The 22,193-nt window shown below is 41.9% G+C and overlaps 1 protein-coding gene across 1 annotated transcript in view; it reads left to right on the top strand.

Annotated features, from left to right (window-relative positions):
* The first annotated feature begins 8,558 nt into the window (after positions 1-8,558).
* Positions 8,559-22,193, top strand: part of TRPM7 (transient receptor potential cation channel subfamily M member 7) — a 52,233-nt gene continuing 38,598 nt past the window's right edge. The window contains exon 1 of the mRNA XM_085070531.1: positions 8,559-8,692. Coding sequence (XP_084926657.1) covers positions 8,690-8,692 — 3 coding nt within the window. The 5' untranslated portion in view covers positions 8,559-8,689. The remainder of the gene's footprint in view (positions 8,693-22,193) is intronic.

The following is a 22,193-nucleotide window of genomic DNA, read 5'->3' as shown; positions in this document are numbered from 1 at the left end:
GCAAATTTACGTAATTTATATCAAGTTTAAACTTTTGTTTGCAAGAGTCAGGAGCAGACAAAGTGACAGCCTGGATATCAGTTGTTGCCATTCACACAGAATGAGCGTGGTGCCAGTTGATACGGGTAAGATAACTCACCTTGTTTGCAGCTTCCCTAAGAAAACAGAAATTACAAGCAGTTTTTGTATGTTAGTAGTTTCCTCCTTGACTCGAGCTTGAACTGACAGCCTCAGAATGCCGTGGTCATCTTCTGTTTTATTTAACTGGCATTTCATAATAAGTTACAGCATACCTCAATGTTTTAATAGTAGTCTGAAAATGTGTCTTCTGATGTGTTGTCATGCTCTTTGACAAGCCCAGTATCTGCCAAAGTTCAATGGTTTTGAAGAAGTTTCTGAAAATTCCTGAAGCAGATAAAGAAGTCATAACTCATTCAACTCATGTACAATTGAAAGCCCTCAGAAGCTTCACAAACCTATGTAAGATGACTTCTTTGTCTCTTTGAAATCTTCCACATGGAGGATTTATTAAATTTTCAGCTATAAGTGATAGTGGAATTAATATAAATAAAAAATACCTTTGGCAACATAAGTGTATTCAGCAGCTGGCTGTGGAAGCTCTGTCTTGTTCTGTGCCTAATAATGCTCCATGCCTGATCATGCCTGAGGTTTCACACACATGTGCTGCAGTTTAGTGGGATGTAAACTAACTTTTTTTTCTTTCAAATGCTTAGGTGCTTTGTTTACAAAAATTATGAATGGAGTTTAAAATTTTGTATAAATAGTAGGTTAGTATTGACTACTGAAATGAGGTTTTGTAAGTTCAATAGAACTGATTGCAACACTTCTAGCAATTTTGAATTTTTTTAATATTAAATTTGGTTGAGCTAAACGTTGTTAAAAGCCTTGTTAGTCATACTTTAATAGAAAAATCTTACTACCTTTTCATTGTATGTTTACTGACAACAGCCCCCTTCCTTATAACTCTTAAGTTATCACCTTAAGAATGTTGTTAATAAATGTTACTTGGAAAAAAATAGTTGAGTAATTGCTTTGTTCTAACTCATCCTTTTCTTACTGTGAATGTTCATGGCAAAACAGTTAACTCTTCATAATACCAAATAAATTAAAAATCCATTATATACTCCCATAAATATGTAGTTGCAGTTTTTCTGCATGTATCAAAGTTCTGATTCTGTTTGTAAGTACCTGTGTGGTGGGTCTGGTACATTGCTTTTCTCTTTTTTTTCCCTGGGATGAAGAGGGAGGAACTGAAGTGAATTGAGCTATATCAGTTTCCTGGTGTGACTCAGTAAATGCTTGTTGTACAGCTGTTAGTGGTGAGGCTCACTGAAAGTACACCTGAGAAACAGTGAGCTGGAAACTTAACAGCTGCAAACTTCTCGAGGGAAACAAACTCCCTGCAATCAGCCAAGAAACAGTGCTGTAGAGGCATCCTTCAGCTGAAGGTACTTAGCCATGAGGGCAAGAAACAGCCAAGCCTCAGACTTGAAACGCAGCCTGGGTTGGAAATGTTGACAGGGAAAAAGAAAAATCACTGAACCTGAGTGTACTTGGTATGTGATCCTTGAGACATCCCTACAGCCCTATGGTAGCGTGTTTTGTATGTAACATGTTTTTAGGTATTTTAAGTAATGGAGTACCTAGGGGGAAGAAAACTCTCCAAAATGCTCTTTGAATTTACTTATTTTAAAAAGTAGAAGTTAAGAAGAACAGACACAGCTGCAATCAGCAAACTTGTTTTTCACTGTCAGTTCCCCATGGATTCCATTGTTAAGGCTGCTCCATTTGACACACTGGCAAAACTGTAAATCTCAAAACTGCAAGTAGAAGAGGCAGTTTCTTCTAAGGAAGGGATGCTTGACAGTTTAGATCAGTCCAGTCTTTACAATACAATTCCATTTAGACACAAGAATTAAGTTTTTCCCTGTGAGTGTGGTCAGACATTGGCACAAGTTGCACAGACAGGTGGCTGAGTCTCCATCCTTGGAGACAGACAAAATACAAGTGGCCACAGGCCTGGCAGTCTGCTCTGAGAAGGGTGGGTGGAACTAGGCAACATCCAGAGGAGCATTCCACCTCTACTGGTCTGGTTATGAAGGCAGGATTTTTTTGCTTGTTTTCCAGCTTCAATAATCTGTAATTTTTTTCCTTCATGGAAAAACTCAAATTTATCACCACACCATGGGTTTGACTTTTTTTCCCCCTTGGAATAATTTACTTATACTAAACCGTTAGAGTTAAACATATTTAAAAGTTGTCCTTGGATTTCTAATGGTTTCAGGAGCTAAAGCACTGTTTTGTTTTCAAGTAGCCCATGCAGCACATTTTCTGGGTGAATGCTTTATCTTTACAATTTTTGAGGAAAGAAGAAGGGCAACTCAGACTGTTATCCTTTTTGTCAGTAGTGAGCAATCAAAGTTCAAGGTTTTGTGTTCTTGAGAGAGGTTGATGGTGGAGGCTCAGGTATCTCTGGAATTCTTCTTACTGATAAAGAATGTGCAAGATCCTGTTTCCCTGAATACTGAGGACATCAAATAGCTGAGAATAGGTTTTTGCTTGCAGCTGAAAGACCTTTTAACCAAGAAGGCGTTTAGATCAAAGAGCTTTCAGCTTTTTGTTAGGGGTGTGCTCATGGGCATTCTGCTGTCTGGTTTCTGTTCTCTCTCCTTGCTCAGGAACATAAGACCTCCTAGATAATGGAAACATGCTGGAGAACTGATCCATCCTCATGCTTTTAAAGCAACTGACTACAGAAAATTAGCAAACAGATATTTATCTAGTAGAGAGTATTTCTGTGGTAGCAGATTTAAAAAGGAAATTTAAGTAACAATGGAACCAAGAGCCAAATGCATGCCCAGTGGTACCTCCTTCTCTAAGAAATGGAAGAGCAAGCTTCTGCAGGACAAAGTGACATTTTTGTCATGGTCACCGTCGAGTAAGAATTTCAAGTCCAAATACCAGTCCCGTATAGTCACCTAAAACTTTACATTTTGATTATGAGTTTCCTATCCCTGGATTTAAAACCCCCAAACCATCAAGAAGCAGAACTCTGTGAATTTACTCTGACTGGTAAAATTCAGGTACCTTCGGCTGCTGTTGCTTTCATTGCTGCTTCAGGCAGCACAGTCCTAGAAGGAGATGCTGCACCTCTGGTTCTTGCCCGTGGATCATCTCTGTGCAAAGGCCACCTCACTGCCTGACCATCTACTCATCTGCTAGTATGTGAAAACACTAGAATTTGTGGGCTCAAAGATTGCAGCAGAAACAGTTTTCACAGGGAATCTTTAGAAGTTCTAAAAATTTAATGGGAGGAGAAAGTTCAGAAGGAACAAAACTGAGATAACGTAATTTTAGTTATATTTTTAAAGGCAGGCACTGATAAAATCTTGCCAAGGGTCACCATTATGTTGTAAATGTACCCATACAGTTCCTGGCAGCTACTGGTTTTACACATCTAAATAGAGATGTGTGGAGGCACACCCTTGGCACTTTTGTGCAAGACTGTGGCCTGTGTTGGTTAAGCTCTCAAACTGTTTTCTGAGCAGGAAGTAACATATTCCCAAATACAGGATATGCTTGCATTCTACTTTAGATGATAGGTTGGGTAATGTATCTTTTTGTGCACTCATGGAGCATGTAAAAGAACATTCAGAATTGCATGTGCACAATTACCTCATTAAGTTGGTATCCCTTCCTGTTACTACGGAATCTCTTTAATGCAGATTTTAAAACTGGAAAACCCACACTCTCAGTTGCCTAATTTGGATGCAATGAGTCCTAGCACAAAGTTGAACTGGAGTTACTGGTTTTGCACTCTGAGCGTGGTGTGTTTGGTCATCGGGGCCTTTGTGCTGCCATCAGAAAGCCATTCTCCAGTCCTTTTCTGGACTAACAAGTGGTGATTTGCCATTCCTAGCAGAGCACTGAAAAACTGAGAAGCCTCCCATACCATTCCCTGCATCTGTGTTGCAAAATCAGTGCCTGACTTTGCATTGTGCTCTGGCCCTTAACACCCAAATGCAGTGTTGTTAGAGAGGAGCTGAACTGCACTGGTGGCCTTCAGGTGATACCAGATCAGCTCTCTTATCTCCAAAGGTATGCAACCTCCATCTTCCCTCCCTGGGGTTGTGTGGCACACTGCTATGTCAATGTTATTTTGTCGATTTCAATACTGGAGCTGTTTTGTTACTTTAATTTAAAGACATCCATTGTTTGTGAGATTGGAGTCTAAATCAGTCACAGGGGATAATTTGTTTAAGGACTGATAAATATGCAACTTTTAACTTTTTCTACATTATTCTCCTGCTATATCTTCAATTTACCTTGGACTTTATGACCTATTTCTGTACACTATTTTCTTTTGAGAGAATACATCTTCTCAGCTTTAAAGCTAACACATTGCTTAGCCTAACTACTTTTTGCCTTTAAGGAACCTTGTTATAATGCGAAAAGGTTACTAAAACTTGGGGAACTCTTCAGAAGACTTTGGAGTGTATCACAAACCAACAAAGTAACCAAAATCACAAAACAATTTAAACAATTTGAAAACTGTCAAGTTACACATTTTCTAAGGTTTATTTTCCCTAGTTTCAATAAGACTTCTCCTTCCTACTACTACTTCATCCCATTCTGAAACAGTATATTTTGAATTTCTGCCAAGTTGTGTGTTTGTCACATTATTCGGTATATTGTAGGAAAGGTATTGGACAAATGTTTTCACAAAAAGTTAGCAACATCATGACTAGAAAAACTTTCACAAATAATGGAGGGGACTTACAGATCCCATTAACCTGTGTCATTGTATGTTTTTTGCCTTACCTGATAAATTTTAAACTTCCAGGTGGAGAAAAAAGCAATCTTCAATTTTCAGGAGTAGCAGTCAGAATGTAAACTGCTCAGTTGCCAGTGTAGCTGTAGCTGGAGAAATTATTTACGTGGGTAAATCAGAAAAGGACAAACCTGTGGCCAAAGAAAAAATAGGGCATTTGGGAGAGTTCAACCCTGTCTCAAAAATATGAAAAGTGAACAAATAATAACTCTTTTCTGCCACAGATTACTTCACTATGGGACAAAAAATGTTTCCTACACAGAATCAGTTTGACCTGGAGTGGGATATTAACTAGGTCTCCTTATCAGTTAGTATTTGCAACTTATTTAACTACTTGAATTCCAGCACTTATTTTGAACAACTGCAGAATAACAGCATATATCTAGTAAAACTTTTTATATTGTCAAACAAACTCAAAACTAGGTTACTTTCATTTAATGGTAACTCATTAAATGTCTCTTCAAGAGGAATGCTGTGGTTTTTTTCTATGCATGAGTCAGTATTTCATCCATGTGAACAACCAGACAGTGGTGTCCTGGCTACTGGATATTGCAGTATTGAGATAAGAGCTTCCTAAGAGATGTTTCTTATCCTTTGGCACTTAGAGTGAGATTGAGTTAACAACTGGTTTAATGGGATGTAAAGCCTATTGGGGTTGGTATCACAAATTTTACTAGTTCTAGTGATTATTACATAATAAACTCAACGTGTCAAGGACAGACTGATACGTTGATTTGAGATAAAAAAATGAGATTGGGAACCACATAACAAAAGGAGTATTGTTTAAACCAGTTATGTTCAATCTGAGATAGCAGAAGTTTGCTTCAGGTTAAAGGTCCTTAAATGGAATGAGGTATAAAATAATAATTCATTATTCCTTGTCATTCACAGCTGACAGCTGTTGATTTGGAAGGAGATAGCAGAGGAATTTTGAGTTGACTTTTGATCTGATTGAAAGGAAACACTTAGCATGACAAGTAGCAAATATTTATCCTACTGTTCAGCCCTCTAAGGCTGAGGTACAGTGATTTACAAGATTTACCATCTGAATGTACCAACTCTGCTAGCTTAGGGTCAAATCATGCGATCTTCCATATGGCTCATCAAGGTAGTAGGAGGATATAAGGTGACTTCCTCAGGCCATGTGCCATCCCTGCCAGGTCACAGGGATGTATTTCCCTGTGGTGCTGTGTTCTGCCCCCACAACACTGAAGGCTCATGCTCCCCCAGACAGCGTGAGGCAGAGAGGATGTCGATGACTCATTTTCCTTTCATTTTCATCACAAGCTGTTCCAGTGAAACAATGTGCTCTCTCTCCATCTAAGCTTATCACAGTTGAACTCTCAGGCAGTTTGATGTTGATCTCTACAGTTTTGCAGGATCATCAGGAAAACAAGGCATGGAAATTCCTCACCCTACACGTGTTCTCAACCAATAGCTTGTACCAGAGGAGACTCATGCCCAGGTGGCTTTCAGCTACTTTTTCTTACTTTCCTTGCTTCTTCTAGCTTTTGGATTTACAAATACAAAACTTGGAGGCCAAAATTATAATCACGAGAATCAAATCAGAATAGCCCAAATATTGCTGTGAGATGAGGTGAAGGATCTAGTCATAGAAGAACTGACTCATTAACTTCATGTGGGATGTGAGCTTTAGATGCATTAATTAGAAAGAGAAGAAGAGGAGGAGAGGAAGCAGGAATGAGGTAATTTCTCAGAAATGCTTTATGGTGTCAACTGAAGAATTCAAAAACTCCCCATTTTCTCTACTTTGGAAGGTTCTTGAACCATTTCCCATAAAATTCTACTGGGCTTCCACTGCTCCTTCTGTTCCTGCTCCCTCAGCCAAGAACGAGCACATGGGAATCTGGGCAGGAACAAGTAGCAGCAGATCAGCAGGCTTGAGGCTTCTCCATAGTAAGAGAGTGAACGGGAGCCTCTTTGTTGTGTGATCTTGTACTCAGAACTCATTTAAGTTTTTCCTGGAAAAGCCTAATTTTCCCTTTCTATGGAAATTGAGAGTCCTAAGAGCCTAATTTTCATATCTATGTAAGATAGCATGAATTCTTCTGAAGTTAACTTAAAACAAGCATTAGGAGCTCCCCTGCAGCTGAGGAACTCCCTGCAACACCCTAATGTGAGCTGGGTGCCACAGTTGCTGGGTCTTCTCAAATTTGCACCTATTGTCTGCAGCAAAGGTGTTTTGACACGAGAATTTACAACTGGACTTGCCCTGCTAAATGGCTGTTAATGCAAGAACATTTTGTTTCTTATCTACAGTTCTGTTTAAACTTGCAGCAGCCACAGCCACTTTTGCTGCCTTTTTTTTTTTTTTTTTTTTTTTTAATGTTTGGTTTGATTTTTGATCATGCCTGTCTGATAATTGGCTCTGTTACCCTGTGATGCACAAGCCCACAGTTCAGGTTTGAGCACACGTCAGTTCAGCCCAACACTGGCATTAATGCTGGCATTTTGCAGCAAGGGGAGATAGATGAGAACTCCCAACAGCTGTCAAATGATCAGGCCTGACAATGAAAAATCAAAGATTTTAAATTAGTTTGAATGTCTGGATTGAGTTTATTTATAAATACTGCTCTTTTATGGCCATGGCATTTTAAAAAGAGATGATTTTTCTAGGATCTCTAATTTTTCATATTGAAGGAACACAAATAATTTGAGCCAGACTTAATCTCTCTTCCCTTACAAATGCTGTTTGCTCTAGCAAAGAGTTGCTGCAAAAGCTATATAATGGCACATATAGTAGAAATTATTGTGTAAGGCTTTTCATTTGTGGTACCGATTCTCCAAATTTGCAGATTGCATACATGGACAATAGAAGACAAGATTCCTCTCCTGGGCAATTCCTAACCTAAACTGGGAACTGACTTGAAGTGGGAGAAATGCATCCTCCCTTTTCCCTCCCAAACGAACTCTCCTCCGGTTTGGCCCAGCCCTGTCAGCAGATGCCTTCGCACGGTGCTGATGGGGCACTGCCATGGTGAGCAGGGCTGGCAAGAGCAGCGCGATGGATATGACCTAACGCTGCTCCTGCTCCTGGTTCGGTAAGGAGTGAGGCCAGGAGCGGCTGGGCTGTGCTGGGCTGTGCTGTGCCGGGCCGGGCTGAGGTGAGGCTGTGCCGTGCCGTGCCAGGCTGTGCCGTGCCCGGGCTGAGGTGACTCCTAGCTCCGCTCTGTGCCCTCACGGCTCCGCAGCTGCTGCAAGGCCGATGCCCCTGCAGAGCCGCGGGGTCCCTCTCTAAACCGCGCCTTCCCGGCCAGGCGGCTTTCTCTCCCGGGAAGCTCCATGTTTAACATCTCTGCCTTCATCTCACCGGCTGCACAGGGCGGCACGGCCCCTGCCCGCCCGCAGCCCCCGAGCCTCCCCAGGGGATCCCGCTCGGGGCTCGCCGCTCGTGTGGAGACGCCGACGGACCCCTCCGCTTCCCGGCCGCCCCGCCCCAGGCACCGGGCGGGCAGCACCGCCCCGACAGCCCCCTCCTCCTCCCGGGGGCGGTGCGCGCTGACGCGGCAGCGCCGCGGCTTCTCCGCCGGCCGAGTCGCACAATTATGAGAAAGAGGCGCCGGGCCGAGACCGCCGCCAGCCCTGGGTCCCGGTGCGGAGCCGAACCAGCGCCGTCCTCCGCGTCCCGCGCTTCCCTTCGCCCCCGGAGCGTCGTCCTCGCCCGGCCGCTCCCCACCCAGCCCTCCGCTGCCGCCGAGCCCAGCCCCGATAGATGGAGACAGGCCCCGCCACCGCCGACGCCGAACCACGAGCAGGAGCTGCCCGGCGAGAGGAGAATCAGAGTCGGCGCCGAGACCCAGCCCGGCCCTGAGGAGAATGGTGAGAGCCGCGGGGGTGCTGGGCGGCGGGGCGGCGCGCCCGGCGGGGAGGGGAGCGGAGAGGGACGGGGCCGCCGGATCAGACCTGTCCCAGCCGGCTGCCGCGGGTCCCTGCCGCCCCGAGCCGCCGGGCTGTGCCGCCGGGCTGTGCCGCTGCCGTGCTGGTAAGGACGGGCACCGCCGGGCCGGAGGGGCCGCTCGGGCTCATCGCGGGCTCGGCCCTCCCGGAGCTGCCAGCCGGGAATGCCCCTTGCCGCCGGGGCGAGGCTCCCGCCGCCGCCCTCCCGCGCCGTGCCCGGGGCAGCCTCCGGGGCAGAGCCTGAGCTCAGCCGGGCCCGCGCACTGTCCGCGCCCCGCGCAGCGCCGGTCCCTCCCGGCGGCACCGCACGGCTTGGAACGAGAGCTCTCCGTTAGCGCTGCCGGTGCCGCACCGTCCGGCACGGTGGTTTGCTCCAACACCAGGATTCGCACGGTGGACTGTGTAGTTCTCTGGGCTGCAGCAGTTCTTCCCTTCTGATCTTCACACCTCTTTGATTTTTGTACTTTCTACGCGTTACACTTAAGGGATCATATACACACTTAGCCATGTATGAGCACTGCAAAGAAAACTGTTTCAATTCCGGCTCTTTATTCTGGCTGTTGGTCGGTTCTTTATCCCTATCAGTTTATTCCTTAATTAATATTTACAGAATTTAGAGTGACTCATCGCATCATGTGCTTTCAAGCAATTTTGAAAATATAAGTGTGAAGTCTAAATATGTGCATTTCTACAGTCTGCTTGAACTTCTAGTCAGATGCTTTGTTTAATTTTAATTAAAGGTGTTTTATTTCCACGATACTTTCTTCAAAACCACAGGGATTCATGCCCATGAATCTTCCATTTCAGAGTATATCTGTGAACTATGTGGAAATGTAGGCTGTGTTTTTCTAGAAACTGCAAATCCAGCACTCCTCTAGGAAGAAGCTGAAAATGCAGCCTTCCATTCTGACTAAAGAGTGCTTGGCATCTGCCACTCGTGTGGTACTTGCTCTTCTTGGCTGAAGTGATTTGGTGTTGGGTTTAGTTCTGGGCAGTGGGAGATTTGGGTTTTTTTGTTTATTTCTTTTTTCTTTTTAGTTTAGCTCTGGTGGGTTTTCTTGGTGCTGACATAGCCTAGAAATGTACAGATTGGCTTTAACCATCATAGTTTTGTAAATTCGAGGCTCAGCAGCTTTTCTGGCGATGTAGTGTGTTTGCTATGTTTTATATTTGCTGTGTGTTTACTGAATGCTTTGAAACCACTGTGAAAGAGGTGTTTTGGTTGAGTTGAATATAGGACATTTTATGCAAGTTCATTTTGCTAAAAATTTCCCTGCTGCTCCATGACTACTTAGCAGCTTTGAATAATTGCTGGACCGTGTCCAACATTAAATCAGGAATTATTCTAAGGAGTGAGTTGTTCAATGTGGCAATTCCGGCTGTTCAGTCTTTTTTTTAAATGTGTCTGTGTGGGTGAGATAAGTGTCTGCTAGATCATCCTTCATACCTTCTGGTATGAGGCCATTCTTGACTTTGCTATTTCAAGAGGGGGGGTGAAAAACCTTTGTGCATGTGGAGCTGTTTAGGCTGGGTTTGGACTGTTTGTACCTTAGTTTCCTGATGTTGTACTTTGATACTTTTCTTGCTTGCTTGAGCTCAGCAGTGGAAGGGTAATGTTCACTTGTCATACAAAGGCACCTTCAAACATCACCTTGCATTTGACAGTTATCTCACACTTTTAAAGATACTCTATCAGATCATCTGCCTCCCCACGTGGATTATCGTGGAGAGAGTTGCTCCACTGTGTTTTAAACTTTCATTTCTTTTCTTGTCCCTTGAGGCTCTGCCTAACTAGTCTTGCTGCATTACCATTTTGTCTCACCACATCAGCCCAGCTTTCTCTGCTCTGCTGGTGATAGACTGCAGCATCCAAAGTCCTCCCGTTTTCTCATCGTTATCTTTGCCACTTGCTGTGCTTCCCTTTCCTGGAAACTTTGGACCAACACCCAAACTTTTCATGCTTCTCTTTCATGGTGCATTCATGAGGTGCATTTGTATTAACCATTCAATCAACAGACAGTCATGACAGATGAACGTTTTCTAAGTGAAATAATACTGGTTTGAATTTAAATAACTGACTCTGACACTATAGTGTTTGGCTACATTGGTTTGTGATTGGACACCAGTAATGTTGTAAATAAATCTCTAAGAGCACTTGTCAAAAAGTGCATGTGAAGGGAGATGCTTGATAGAATTTTGCAATCTTTAAAGACTTAAAAATGGATTTTTATGTTGTAAAGCTTTGAAATATCAAGACAATACGAAATGATATTTCTAATACCTAAATATTTAACCTGAAAAATCTATCTTTGTATTTTTTTAGCTGGTATTTATTTCTTTTGGAATTCCAAATTTCATTCAGCGGTGTCTACTTTGGCTGCAGTATTTACATGCCATGTTAATTTCCTGAAACAAGCAACATTAGTTCTGTTTCTTTGCCCCACTTTTTTAAGGGCAAACTGACAGTAAAATCAATGTGTATGTTTTTCAGAAGTGAAGTTTTGTTTTTGAAGTGATTTTTCTTGTTTCTGTGAATAATTCTGTCTTGGTGCATTTTACCTTCAGTGGTTGAAATTTCAGCAGCTGACTTCTCAGATAATTACAGCAGATAAATTACTGAATAGTCTCTTTCTATGTGTGTATTTGGATAAGATACTTATATGATTATTAAAACTATGTCACCTTTTAGCTCTGATACTGACAAATAGCTGTAACCACTGACAAATGAGTCTATGTGCATCATTGGTTCTAGAAAAAATAGTCCACTTAACCTGTGATGGAACCTGAATTTTTCTTGCACATTTTCTTTGTATTCCCTGGCCTGAAGCCTTCTTTTTCCTCTATTGTAGTCTCTGCAGCCTTGTTATTGTCTTTTTTAAAATTTAATCCCATTGCTTTAGCTCACATAATGAGAATGTAGAAGTAATGGTGTCATATATCATGATACAGTCAGTACTGAAAGTGATCTACCTAATCCTTGGTTTCTGTTATTTTTATTATGGGAAGCCTGGCTTTTCTTATGCTTAAGTTTTATAAGTTTTTGTGCTTCAAGTAATAGAAAACGAATCTACCAAAAGAACAGAAAAATAAACCCCAAAACTTTAGTGTTGGCCAGCTTTGCTCCCTGGCCTGGCTCAGCACAGGATTAGCTGGGCATCCCTGCTGCTGAGCCAGGAGGGGAGGGAGGATGTGCAGGAGGGAACTTGTCTTTTTGGTAGCAGCCAGTCATTTAACAGCTGACCAGCTGCATCTTAGCTGGGTGGGACCACAGCCCTGAGCAGCAGCAGCAGTGATTCCAAGAGCAGTCTCCATCACAGCTGTTCCGCTGTTGGAGGGAATGCTGTTTTTCTTGAGGAGTGGTGAGGTTTTTCCAGCTTTTACACCTATATTTTGCTTAGCATGTTGAGTGTGAGCTGCTTTCTTTAACTGCTGGGTTTGCTGGACCCACAGAACAACCTGAGTTTGTTTTTCTCCCCAACCATTACTGTTTTTGCACAGAAGGGACCATGCAGGTTGTTTATTTGCTGTTAGGTGAACAGAGAAGAGTTCTTACTGCTGTGTTCTTTCTGAGAAGGAAAGGCCAATGAACTTCTGATGGGATAATGAAATACAAAAAACAAGAGAGAAACTGTATAAGATTTTTTTTTCCTTCCCAAGTATTGGGGGAAAAGTGTCATGAACATATGGAAAATGCAGGGAGTAAAATAACTGTATTGCTGATCGTGGTGCTGGTAGTTCCAAAAAGCTGCTTTATGAAAGGACTAGAATTTTTAACTGTGGCAAGTGGTTTGACAGCATATGGTATAAGGATGTTGCAGGATTAGTCTGTGAGATAAATGTGGTTGATTGCCAAGGAGAATTTAAAGCATGGTACCAAACTCACAGCACATTAAAGCTTGGTTTACAAGTCATGCATTTTTTTCCTCCCTTAACTAAAACTAAGTTCAGATGTTTCTGAAATGTTAGGCTTGAATTAATGGTGGGAATTTCTGTGTGTCTTAAAATCCTAAGAGTTGCATCATAGTTACAGTTAATTTAATCTTTATATTAAAATATCTTTATATTAAGAGAAATGTAAGGCTTTTTTTCCCTGAAGATGCATACAAACTCATTCGAACTTGAGCTGTTTTGTGCATTCTGTTGTCACATTTTCTGAAATGTTTGAACACTCTGTGTGTATGTCAACCCATCTTTATTCCATTTGTTCTCAGCTCAAGGAGGATGGCATGTGATTTGTGTGGTAGTTGATTTTCTACAGCTGCAAAATCAGAATTTCAGAGGCTGATTCAGTGATCAAGTTAGTCTGCCGTGTGTAGTTGGACAACTGGTGTTTTTAGATCATCCAGTTTCAGAAACAGCTATTGTAAAACCCTATGTGAAGCTTTATTGGGACTTCATCTTCAGCCTGTCTGTGGAGAGCCCTAGTTAACATCATATACAGTCCAGCATGAAGTGCTTATTTTGTTTAAATGGACATCATGTGATTTGCAAAGAGCACACACCTGGCCAGTACGCAGTTTCAGTGAGTGTGGTTGTGTGCTTATAGTTTGTGAAAATTATGCACACTTTAATCTTACCAATGTCTAGATTTACTGCTAGTAATTGTAACAGCAAGAATTCGAGGCCTTTCTTTGATTTGGAGAACACTGGACATCTCTTTCAAGGTCTGTAGCAGCCTGCTAAAGCTTTTTGTTTCCTAGTCATGGATCCCAAAGCCTGGTCTGGATGACTCCCAGTGCTATTGGATTCTCTTTTAATTGTTTACTGCTAAACAGAGCAGACATAAAAAAAAGGAAAGAAGATATAGTTTTGAGAATTGGCATATTTCAATTAAGTTCTGGTTTGCTGGTTTAAATGTTTTTGTTTTATTTTTTGCTGGCAACCTTTTGGGCGATTACCGAAGTATATTTTTGCTGTGTTACACTAAATCACAGAATATTTTCTCAGTTACAGCTCTCGTTTAATCTAGGTGTTCAGTCTTTCACCGTAACTCTCTAATCCTCAAAGCCTGGGAAAGTGTCTGTTACAGCTCAGTCAGTTGTAGCACAATGGTTTTTGTAATTGAATCCCAGCTTTTGTTCCATGCTTTGTCCACACTTACCTCTACTCAAAGTGGTACTTATTTTCTTTGCCGTATCTACTTGATTCTTGTCACCTCTGCTAAGACTTTTCACTTTGTAGTCCCCTGACTTACAGTGGGTGGAATTTTGCAAGATGTCCCTGGCTGATGGTTCTTATCCAAATGTCTGCTAATTTTTTCTCTAATGCTGCAGCTTTTGTGAAACCTGGACTTGGAAAACTTGGCCCTTAAAATTTAAATTTAATAACTAAATTTACATTTATGCCTTGTGCAGGTGAATTTCTAGATGCTTTGTTAGGAAAACTTAATTTCACAAGCACTTACTGCTTAAAAATTTCTAGACTTGGGGCACTCTTAGAGCTAGTGCTATTTAGCAGCCCAGTTCTTCCCACTCTTATTCATTTTACTGGCAATATCTTTTCTGACTGACCTGGAGAGCTTGAGATGTGTTGTAGGGTAATAACCTCAGGTTATGGTTTGTTCTTCAAGCCCTTTGCTAGCTATTCCCACATCTGCCAAAGTTCTTAAATGTGTGTTGTAATCCAGTCTAAACTCATCTAAACCCTGGCTGTCACCCTTTCACCTGTCCTTTTTTGTTTCCTTGAGTGCTCAGTCACTGGGGATCTGAGTTAAATAAACTTCTCGTCACCTCCTTTCCTTCTTTTTGCGGATTATTTTTTTGGTCATTTCCCTGAATCGGCTTCCATGTGACTGCATAAACGCTGGTGCTGGTATGAGATAGGGTGGGATCATGTGCAGAGGCTTAGGAAAATGGGATTGTGGCACCCCAAACTTGACAGGAGCTGTGAAGCTGGCTTGGAAGCTTACTCTAAGGTGCCTGAGATTTGATTTGTGCCATTGCATTAGGAAGTGTGCAGTTACTCTGTGTGTCACACACTGTATGGGAATGTTTTCTGGGTCTCACAACCTTGTGCACAGGCATGGATGGAGCTGTGCCAGCACAAGTCAGGTTCCATGGCCTCTTCCAAGTATACACCAAATTGCTTTTTAGACCTTGTCTAATTGTACTGGAGGCACATGGTAGCTATTCTTGAATACTCCTGTATCTAAATTCTTGCACACAGAGGATGTTTTTCTTGACCTGCTTTTCTCAGTGTGTGCTAACAGAAGCAGGATCACTTGTTTTTACCAGATGTGCTGTGCTCCAGTCTGTCTCTGAACTGAGCAGCACCAAAATGAATTGATCCCTCCCATTAAGTTATTTCTGTTGGCAAACGATGCACTGCTGGTAACTTATCTCATGTAACAAAATACCGCTGGATTTTTTTCCTCAGTGTTCTTAACATATGGCATATTTGCTTTTTAGTGCTATTCCCATTCTTGTTTAACTTTCTCAGGAAACGGAACCTGTTTCTTTGGGTAGGGAGAGGCCAAAGCTGCCTTCTACTAGTGTATCTGCCAGAGCTCAGCACAGCAGCCATGTGGACAGGTTCAAAGACAGTCATGCTGCTGTACAACATTGTTAAACTTGCATGTAGATTGGCTTTGTGTAGTGAGTGTAGTGCAGTATTCTAGTTTGTGACTAGAGCCAGTCTGAAAAAGCTGTTTCCTTTCAAAGCCTGTCCCTGGTGTTGCTGCAGGTCATGCAAGTCTTTAGGCATAACTTCAGTCACCTGGCTAGGTTAAATTATGCATGTGCTTAAGTGACACATGATTGGAGCCTAAAAATACCAGTTGTGTAATTACAGAACTGTTAATCAACTTTCTCTTCAATTATAAAAATCAGTTAATCTACGCAAGTAGGTGCTGTTAATGATGTTTTAAATGTCAATGTCTTGCCAGTTTCTCCTGTGTTCCCTGGCTGCATTATTGTCTGTAGTTTGCAGAATTCTGTAAAACAGCAAATTTAATGAAACTTCAGCTGAAGGCATTTAAGAGTACATAGCTGAAGGTGATCTTCTGGACAAAGTTTGAGAGAGATTCATCTTGAAGGAACTCCTGCTCGTGGTAGTAATCTCGCACTAGGGAAAGAGTAAGGAAACACTGATACCTTAGCTGACAAATATCCTAAAGAACTTTCTAGGAACTTAGCATTGGCTGGTGTGGCAATGCCTCTGGATGCAGAACTAGTTGGAAAAGGCTAGTTCTTCCTGATTTCACAGGCTCTTCGTTTACTGATCCTGCAACTGCTGCTGGAGGAGTTCATGGGTTTCCATGCCTGCTGGCCCTGGGGACAGCCCTGGGAGCACTCACCTGCCCTGGGGACAGCCCTGGGAGCACTCACCTGCCCTGGGGACAGCCCTGGGAGCACTCACCTGGCCTGGGCCAGGGGCACTAAGCACAGATGTGGAGGTTGGGATGGACTTTTACCTCTTAAACTGGCATCAACTGGCTTTGCAGCCAGAGGCACTGAAAAACAGAAATATCCACTTAACTAACCTTTGTCCTTTTAATTTGTGCAACTTCAGAAATGCTCTTGATGAGGATTTATGCCTTTGCCTCATTAAGCAATTGGTCTGTCTTAGTCTTGGTTTCTTTTATGGAGAAAATTACTTATAAAACTTTCAACTGTAGAAATCTCAAAGTGTGTGTGCATGTAGTTTTCACTATGAATCTCACTGCTCCGTGTGCAGCTCCGGGACTCTTCCCTGTTAAATTCTCTGTAATTGTTTCAAATGCTTTAGTGAAACAATGTGGTCTTTTAATGTTGCTTTATATAGGGAAAGAGGGCAGAAAACACTTCTCATCCTTGTCCTGGTTTGGGCTGCAGCTAGAGTTACAGGTGAACATTCTGTGGTGCTAACAAACAAGTCATTGTGTGAATGTATCCTCTGCTTGTGCTCGGTGTTTTCTGACCCACAAGAGAATATTTGGTTCTGGTACAATCACAGGACTTTGCTGGGCAATGCAGTAAACTTTGGGCTGTGCTTTCTTCCTGGTGCAAGACTGAAGCTTTTCTGCCTTCAGGAAAATCCTGTTTTCAGGTTGTAGAAGAATGTTTTCTGGTCACAGGCAATCTGCAGAATACAGGTAGACTTTGCAGAGAGGGGCAGGATTATTCTCAGAAGCTAATTAGGCAGTGAGTCCCTAGGCTTGCTCAGTGGAGACCAAGGGGGATTCAGAGCAGCTCTTTTCTCTCTGCAAAGAGGATGTAGAAAAATTAGCACTGCTGAGATAAGTTTAGTCTTTTTTACTATCCTCCTGGGTGTCATTACTGGATTTTGGGGGGTTTTCTGTGAAATATAAAGATCTTGCATGTAGGACAAGACAGATATTTTGTAATTAATGTATTAGGAGTTAGTTGAGTTTTAATTATACCATGAATTAGAACAAATCTTGAATGCCAGATGAGAATGGATGCTCCTCATAAACGCAGTGTATCTACCCCTCCAAAATTTGACCTTAGGCAATATGTTCTTGCTTCATTGGCAGCTCTCTGAGAAAGAAAGAAATACAGTCTTAACTTCCTTTCCTTCCTGAATGTCAGGATGCATGTGCCTGAAAAAAAAAGTCTTTTTGTGTGACAGATCTGTAGTCTTTCCCTGGGTGCTTAAAGTTGGTGTGCTTTTGGGGATTATTTTGACACACCTTGACAATGTGCTTAGATCAGCTCAGCTCTTCTGCCAACCCAGTATCTTTCTGCTACCAAAGAGGGTGTCCTACTTCCCTCGTTCCCACCCTGAGCATGGCCATGTGATCCTTTCTTGTGCCTAAGTTTTCTGTCCAGTTTGCATCTGAATCTGTTCATTCTGACATTGAAGCTACCTGTCCCCCTTTTTTTTTTTTCCCCTGGAAGTAATGTGCTAGTTCAGGGAGCTCAATCAAATCGCCAAAGGGCAAGTGCACAGCTGCTGGTGGGGGAAAGGTAGCAGGAGGATGGGTGGGAGGGCAGAGTAGGAACTTCTTCAGCTTGTCTCCTCTGACTGCACCCTCACTTTATAATTTGAAGAATTGCATCTGTTAAAGCAAATAGTTCCCCTGTGTTTCTTGGCTTTGCCTGAACCTCCACCTCCCTTCTGGTGTCTTTTGTTTCTCTAGAATGATTGTCTTCACTCTTTTCCCAGCAGGCCAGGGAGGAGCCTGTCCCAGGTATAAGTTCAGTACAGCTTAGACAGGCTGTGTACTTACTCAGCATTGGTGAGTTTTACTGGAATTTAGTATGCTGGAAGAAATTACCATAAATAGGAAACATTTTCCATGTGAAGTTGTGCTGTGGTCTCTCAATATAATTTAATTAGTTGTTTCCCCTACCCCGGGAAAAAAAAACAACAAACCAAAAAAAAAAGGGTACTTTATTTCTAAAAATAATATATTTAGTTTCTGAGTAATTATTTAGGCTTGTGGTATTTAATATAGAAGAGCCTCTGAAAGCATCAAAAGCTCAACAACCCTCAAAAACAGAGGGTGGAAATTTTAAAAAGTGCCTAAATAAACATTGTATATTATTTCAGACAGTAATTAGGTGCTTTCACATTTCCTTAATAAACCCAGTTAAGTTTCTTCTTTGCCCTTTCTAGAGTAGAAAACAGAAACTACTTGAATAGTTTTAATGGAGAACTTTATCTTTTGATAAGAGTTTAGGTACATGGATGTCTCTCGAATGCTGTCAGGCTACTTGTAGCCCGAGGTGGGGCTGCAGTCAGGCTGCACTCAGCAGCTGCAGGCTGAGCTGCCTGTGAGAGGAGAGCTGCTGCTTTGTCTTGACAGGCACTGGAAGTGTAACTGAATCCAGCAGCTCTTTGTTATGAGCTGTATTTAAAAATGCTTAAGTCTTTGTAATTCTACAGTAGGTGAACTGTAGCAAATTCTTGTTTTGGCTTGCTTTTATGCCAGCTCATCCTCCTTTCTCCATCCTGCTCTAACCTCCCAAGAAGTCTGATCACTGTAAAGAGCTGGCCAAAACGTTTGCTTCCCCTCCTGTGCCTAGCAAATGCTGGCACATTGATGTGCACGTGTGTGCAGGCAGGGAGAACATTAGAGAGCAGCAGTTAAAATGATGTACCCCATCACATCTGCTCAATCCTGCCCATGAGTAGTGCACAAATTCCCCTTAGCAAGGCAGTGAAGGCAGATCAGGGCTTGTATGACTAAATTCTGTTTCCCTCAGTCATCAGGTCCAATGCTGATAGTCTTATGTTAGCCTGGAACCAGCCTAATACTAATTTTGTGCTCTGAGTTGACTTGCATAACCTCTACAAAGTGATTTCCTTATAGTACTCACTGTTAAAGCAAACAGAATTCCAGGTCTGTTTCAGGTGTGTCTTTGGTTGCGTGTTTGCTGATGGGATGCTTTCCTAGTGTCAGTGGTTTTGATTAATGCAATAAATTTGTTTTTCCAGATACTGTGTCTAAACATGTGAAATTTCATCATCCTTAGCAGTGATCTGGTGCTGTCTCCTATTTCATGTACCCACTAGTATGTTCTGTTGCTCTTTCTTCTCACCCATGCTATTCAAAGAAATATTATTGATCTGTCATAATAAACGTGGGCATAGGCTTCATTTTAAAAAAAATATATATTCAGAGAGTTGTCTGAGGCCAGCTATGTCAAAAATCCCTTAGTGATAACAAGTTTCCATTGCTCTAGTGAGTTAATAATAGCCTACTTAAGTCAGGAGGCACCAAAATCTTTGCTCTGATGATAGAGAAGTGTCTTTCTTTGTACGACATGAAAAATAAGTCAGATCTGTAAAGTGAACAGGCTAAGAAAGTGGTAGAGCAAGACAAACAGCATCCACCCTTCCAGTTTGCTTTTGTAGTTGTGATGTGCTTCAGCACATACTGAATTAATCAGATGTTCATGCACTTCATGAACTAGAAAGGGAGGACCTTCCTTAAATCTGCAGCTCAAATATCGCTGAAATACATCCTTTGCACGAGGTGAGGGGGTTTGCAGCCTGTAAAGCTGTCTGGGAGCAGAGGCTGCCAGAGCTGAGATTTTTCATCAGGGAGCAAACCGGAAGCAATTGAGGGCAGGATTAATTATTTGGCTGGTCACACGAGCCCTTTCCCACTGCTTTGTGTCCAGAGGTAGCTACCACTGACTCCTTTCTTGCATCTGTGGTTTGTATTCCCTGTGTGAAAGGGGAAGGGACTGGAGGTTGCTTGAGGAGGAGAGCAACCGGATTCCAGACTGTGTGAGTTGCTTACTGCTGAAACCATGCCCCAAGCCTCATTCCTTCCAAAAATAAGTCCAGAGTTTATGGGATTGTCTGTTTGTACACCCTCTGTGCAAGGTAAGCCCAGCACTTGCCAGAAATGTGAGGTATGAACCAAGCTAATACTTGAATGTAGACTAAATCTGGCGAGCCAGGAAGCGCAGGGATTTCAGCAGCCAGCACAGCGTGTCCCATCCGTCCCTGTGGAAGGGACCAGGGAGAGGCATCAGCCTCCATACCCACAGAAATGTTTTGACCGACTTAAAAAGACTTGGCATCATTCTGTGCGTGTTGGTGAGTAGGAATGCTGGCTCTACCTTCCTGCTGGTGCTATTTAAGAGAGTGTGTAGGCTTGCAATCTGCATCTGGTAAGGTCAGAGCGATCTCAGGCTGCAGCTCAGTCTCTGGTGCTGCGAGAGGTGAGGAGGATGCAGGCTGTGCAATTGTATCACTGGGGAAAAGGAAGGGAAAGGAGGCTGTGTGCTTAAAAATGTAAGAGATTTGAGGTTGGTTTATATGGGTCATTCAACGTTATTAAAAGTGGGTTTTAAGTGAGGGACCCTATCAGGTAGAAGTAGGCACTGTATGACAGGATTGCAAACATTCCTATGTACTTTGCCATGCGTTTTTTGTTTGGTTTTTGTTTTAATCTCATCTGAGCAAAGTGAATATTAACAGTGAAAATGTTGGCTGAAAAGCTGTAGCTATATTTCTTATAGTCACTATCACATACTCCTTTTCTATCCTTTTATCGATGGTGTCAAGTTTTAGGGAGTAAAGAACTATTTTCATCTCCTTTGAAAACTCAATGGTTTGTTGCTTCTAGGTCATAAATTCAGTACATTTTATGGAATGCATCAAAATGTGATTGGTCTTTGTGCTCAGAGGAAGTAATTTATAGATTCTTTACCAGGGCTAAAGTTTTTTAGCTTGGTGTTTCATTAGCTGGGAAGACTGCAAAAGTAAACTATTCTGAAATCAATTTAGTTACTCTAGCTCACAGCAATGAAACTGGTTTACCTTCTGCTGTATTTTATTTTTCCTACCAAAATTCCAAATTCTGTCAATGAAAGTTGTTGGAAAATAAAAATTAAAATGCATTTCTCTCCTTGCTTCCCCTCAGCTTGTCTGCAGGCATGTTCAGGAACAGCTTGCCATCTGCTGTGCTCACACAGTCTCAGGGAGTCTCTGGTTTTGGCAAGCTGAATTACTGTATCTGTTATAATTGGGCATTTAACTCTGAAAGTGTTTATTATTATATTAGCTGAGAAAAAGCCAGTTGGAAATTACACCAGTGTGGGTGATTGTCTTCTGAAATCAACTGATGGTCCATTCCATAGTGACCTGAGCTATCTCATACTGTAGAATCAGTTGTGAAATATTTTCTAGGTGTATATTCATATTTATTTTATACCTTGTATGGATGGTGTTTGCATTTTCAAATTTAATATTTTCTGAAAAAGAGGAATAATTTTATGGCTGTTTTAACTACAGAACAGCATGGATCTTCACCTATTAAATAAATAAATTTGTTTTAAAATATGCTGCATTCACTCTGAATTTCCCACTGAAAGACCTGTATTGCAATTAGAAGATAACTTTCCCAACAATACGGGTAAAGTGGATTGAATTTGAATGTAATAAAAATATACCAAAAATGTTAGGTCTGTAGGTTTTATTCTGGTGCATCAGGGTTAAAAGTCACCATTTCATAACGGTAAATTCTGTACATGAATTTAGAGTATTCTTAATTAAATGAATCTGCAGGAAAAAAAATCTCTATAAACAACTGAATTATATGCTTTGTAATCATACAGTGAAAGAATTCTCACAAAAACAGCCTGTTCTCCAAACAGCAGATTGGAATAATTTTCCTCAAGTTTGAGAGAGCTGTAAAAATCCCTTTTGACAAATCCCGATTACTCTTTGCATCCAAAACTGCACGTGGATTCAGAGAGTTCTGTGGTGGCTTCATTACGTCAGAGAAGAACTTGATGAAACAATAGCTACTCTGTTAGAGACCTGGATTGCTGTGAAATCTGTTCAGAGCAAATCTCCTGAACTGTTTAATAAAAAATAGGATTGTTGAAGGTTTGTTTTCAGCACTAAGGGAGCCATTGAGATGAAGATTCATATCGTCGCTCTCTGGCTCACTTGAGATCTGCTTCCCATGTGCAGAATTGACAGAAGGCTTTCTCTGACTGCCCTCTTTCCTTCCCTGCTT

Source organism: Lichenostomus cassidix, chromosome 10 (assembly GCF_008360975.1).
Source record: "Lichenostomus cassidix isolate B80296 chromosome 10, HeHo_3.0, whole genome shotgun sequence".
Taxonomy (NCBI): domain Eukaryota; kingdom Metazoa; phylum Chordata; class Aves; order Passeriformes; family Meliphagidae; genus Lichenostomus; species Lichenostomus cassidix.
This window is presented reverse-complemented; position numbering and strand designations above follow the sequence as displayed.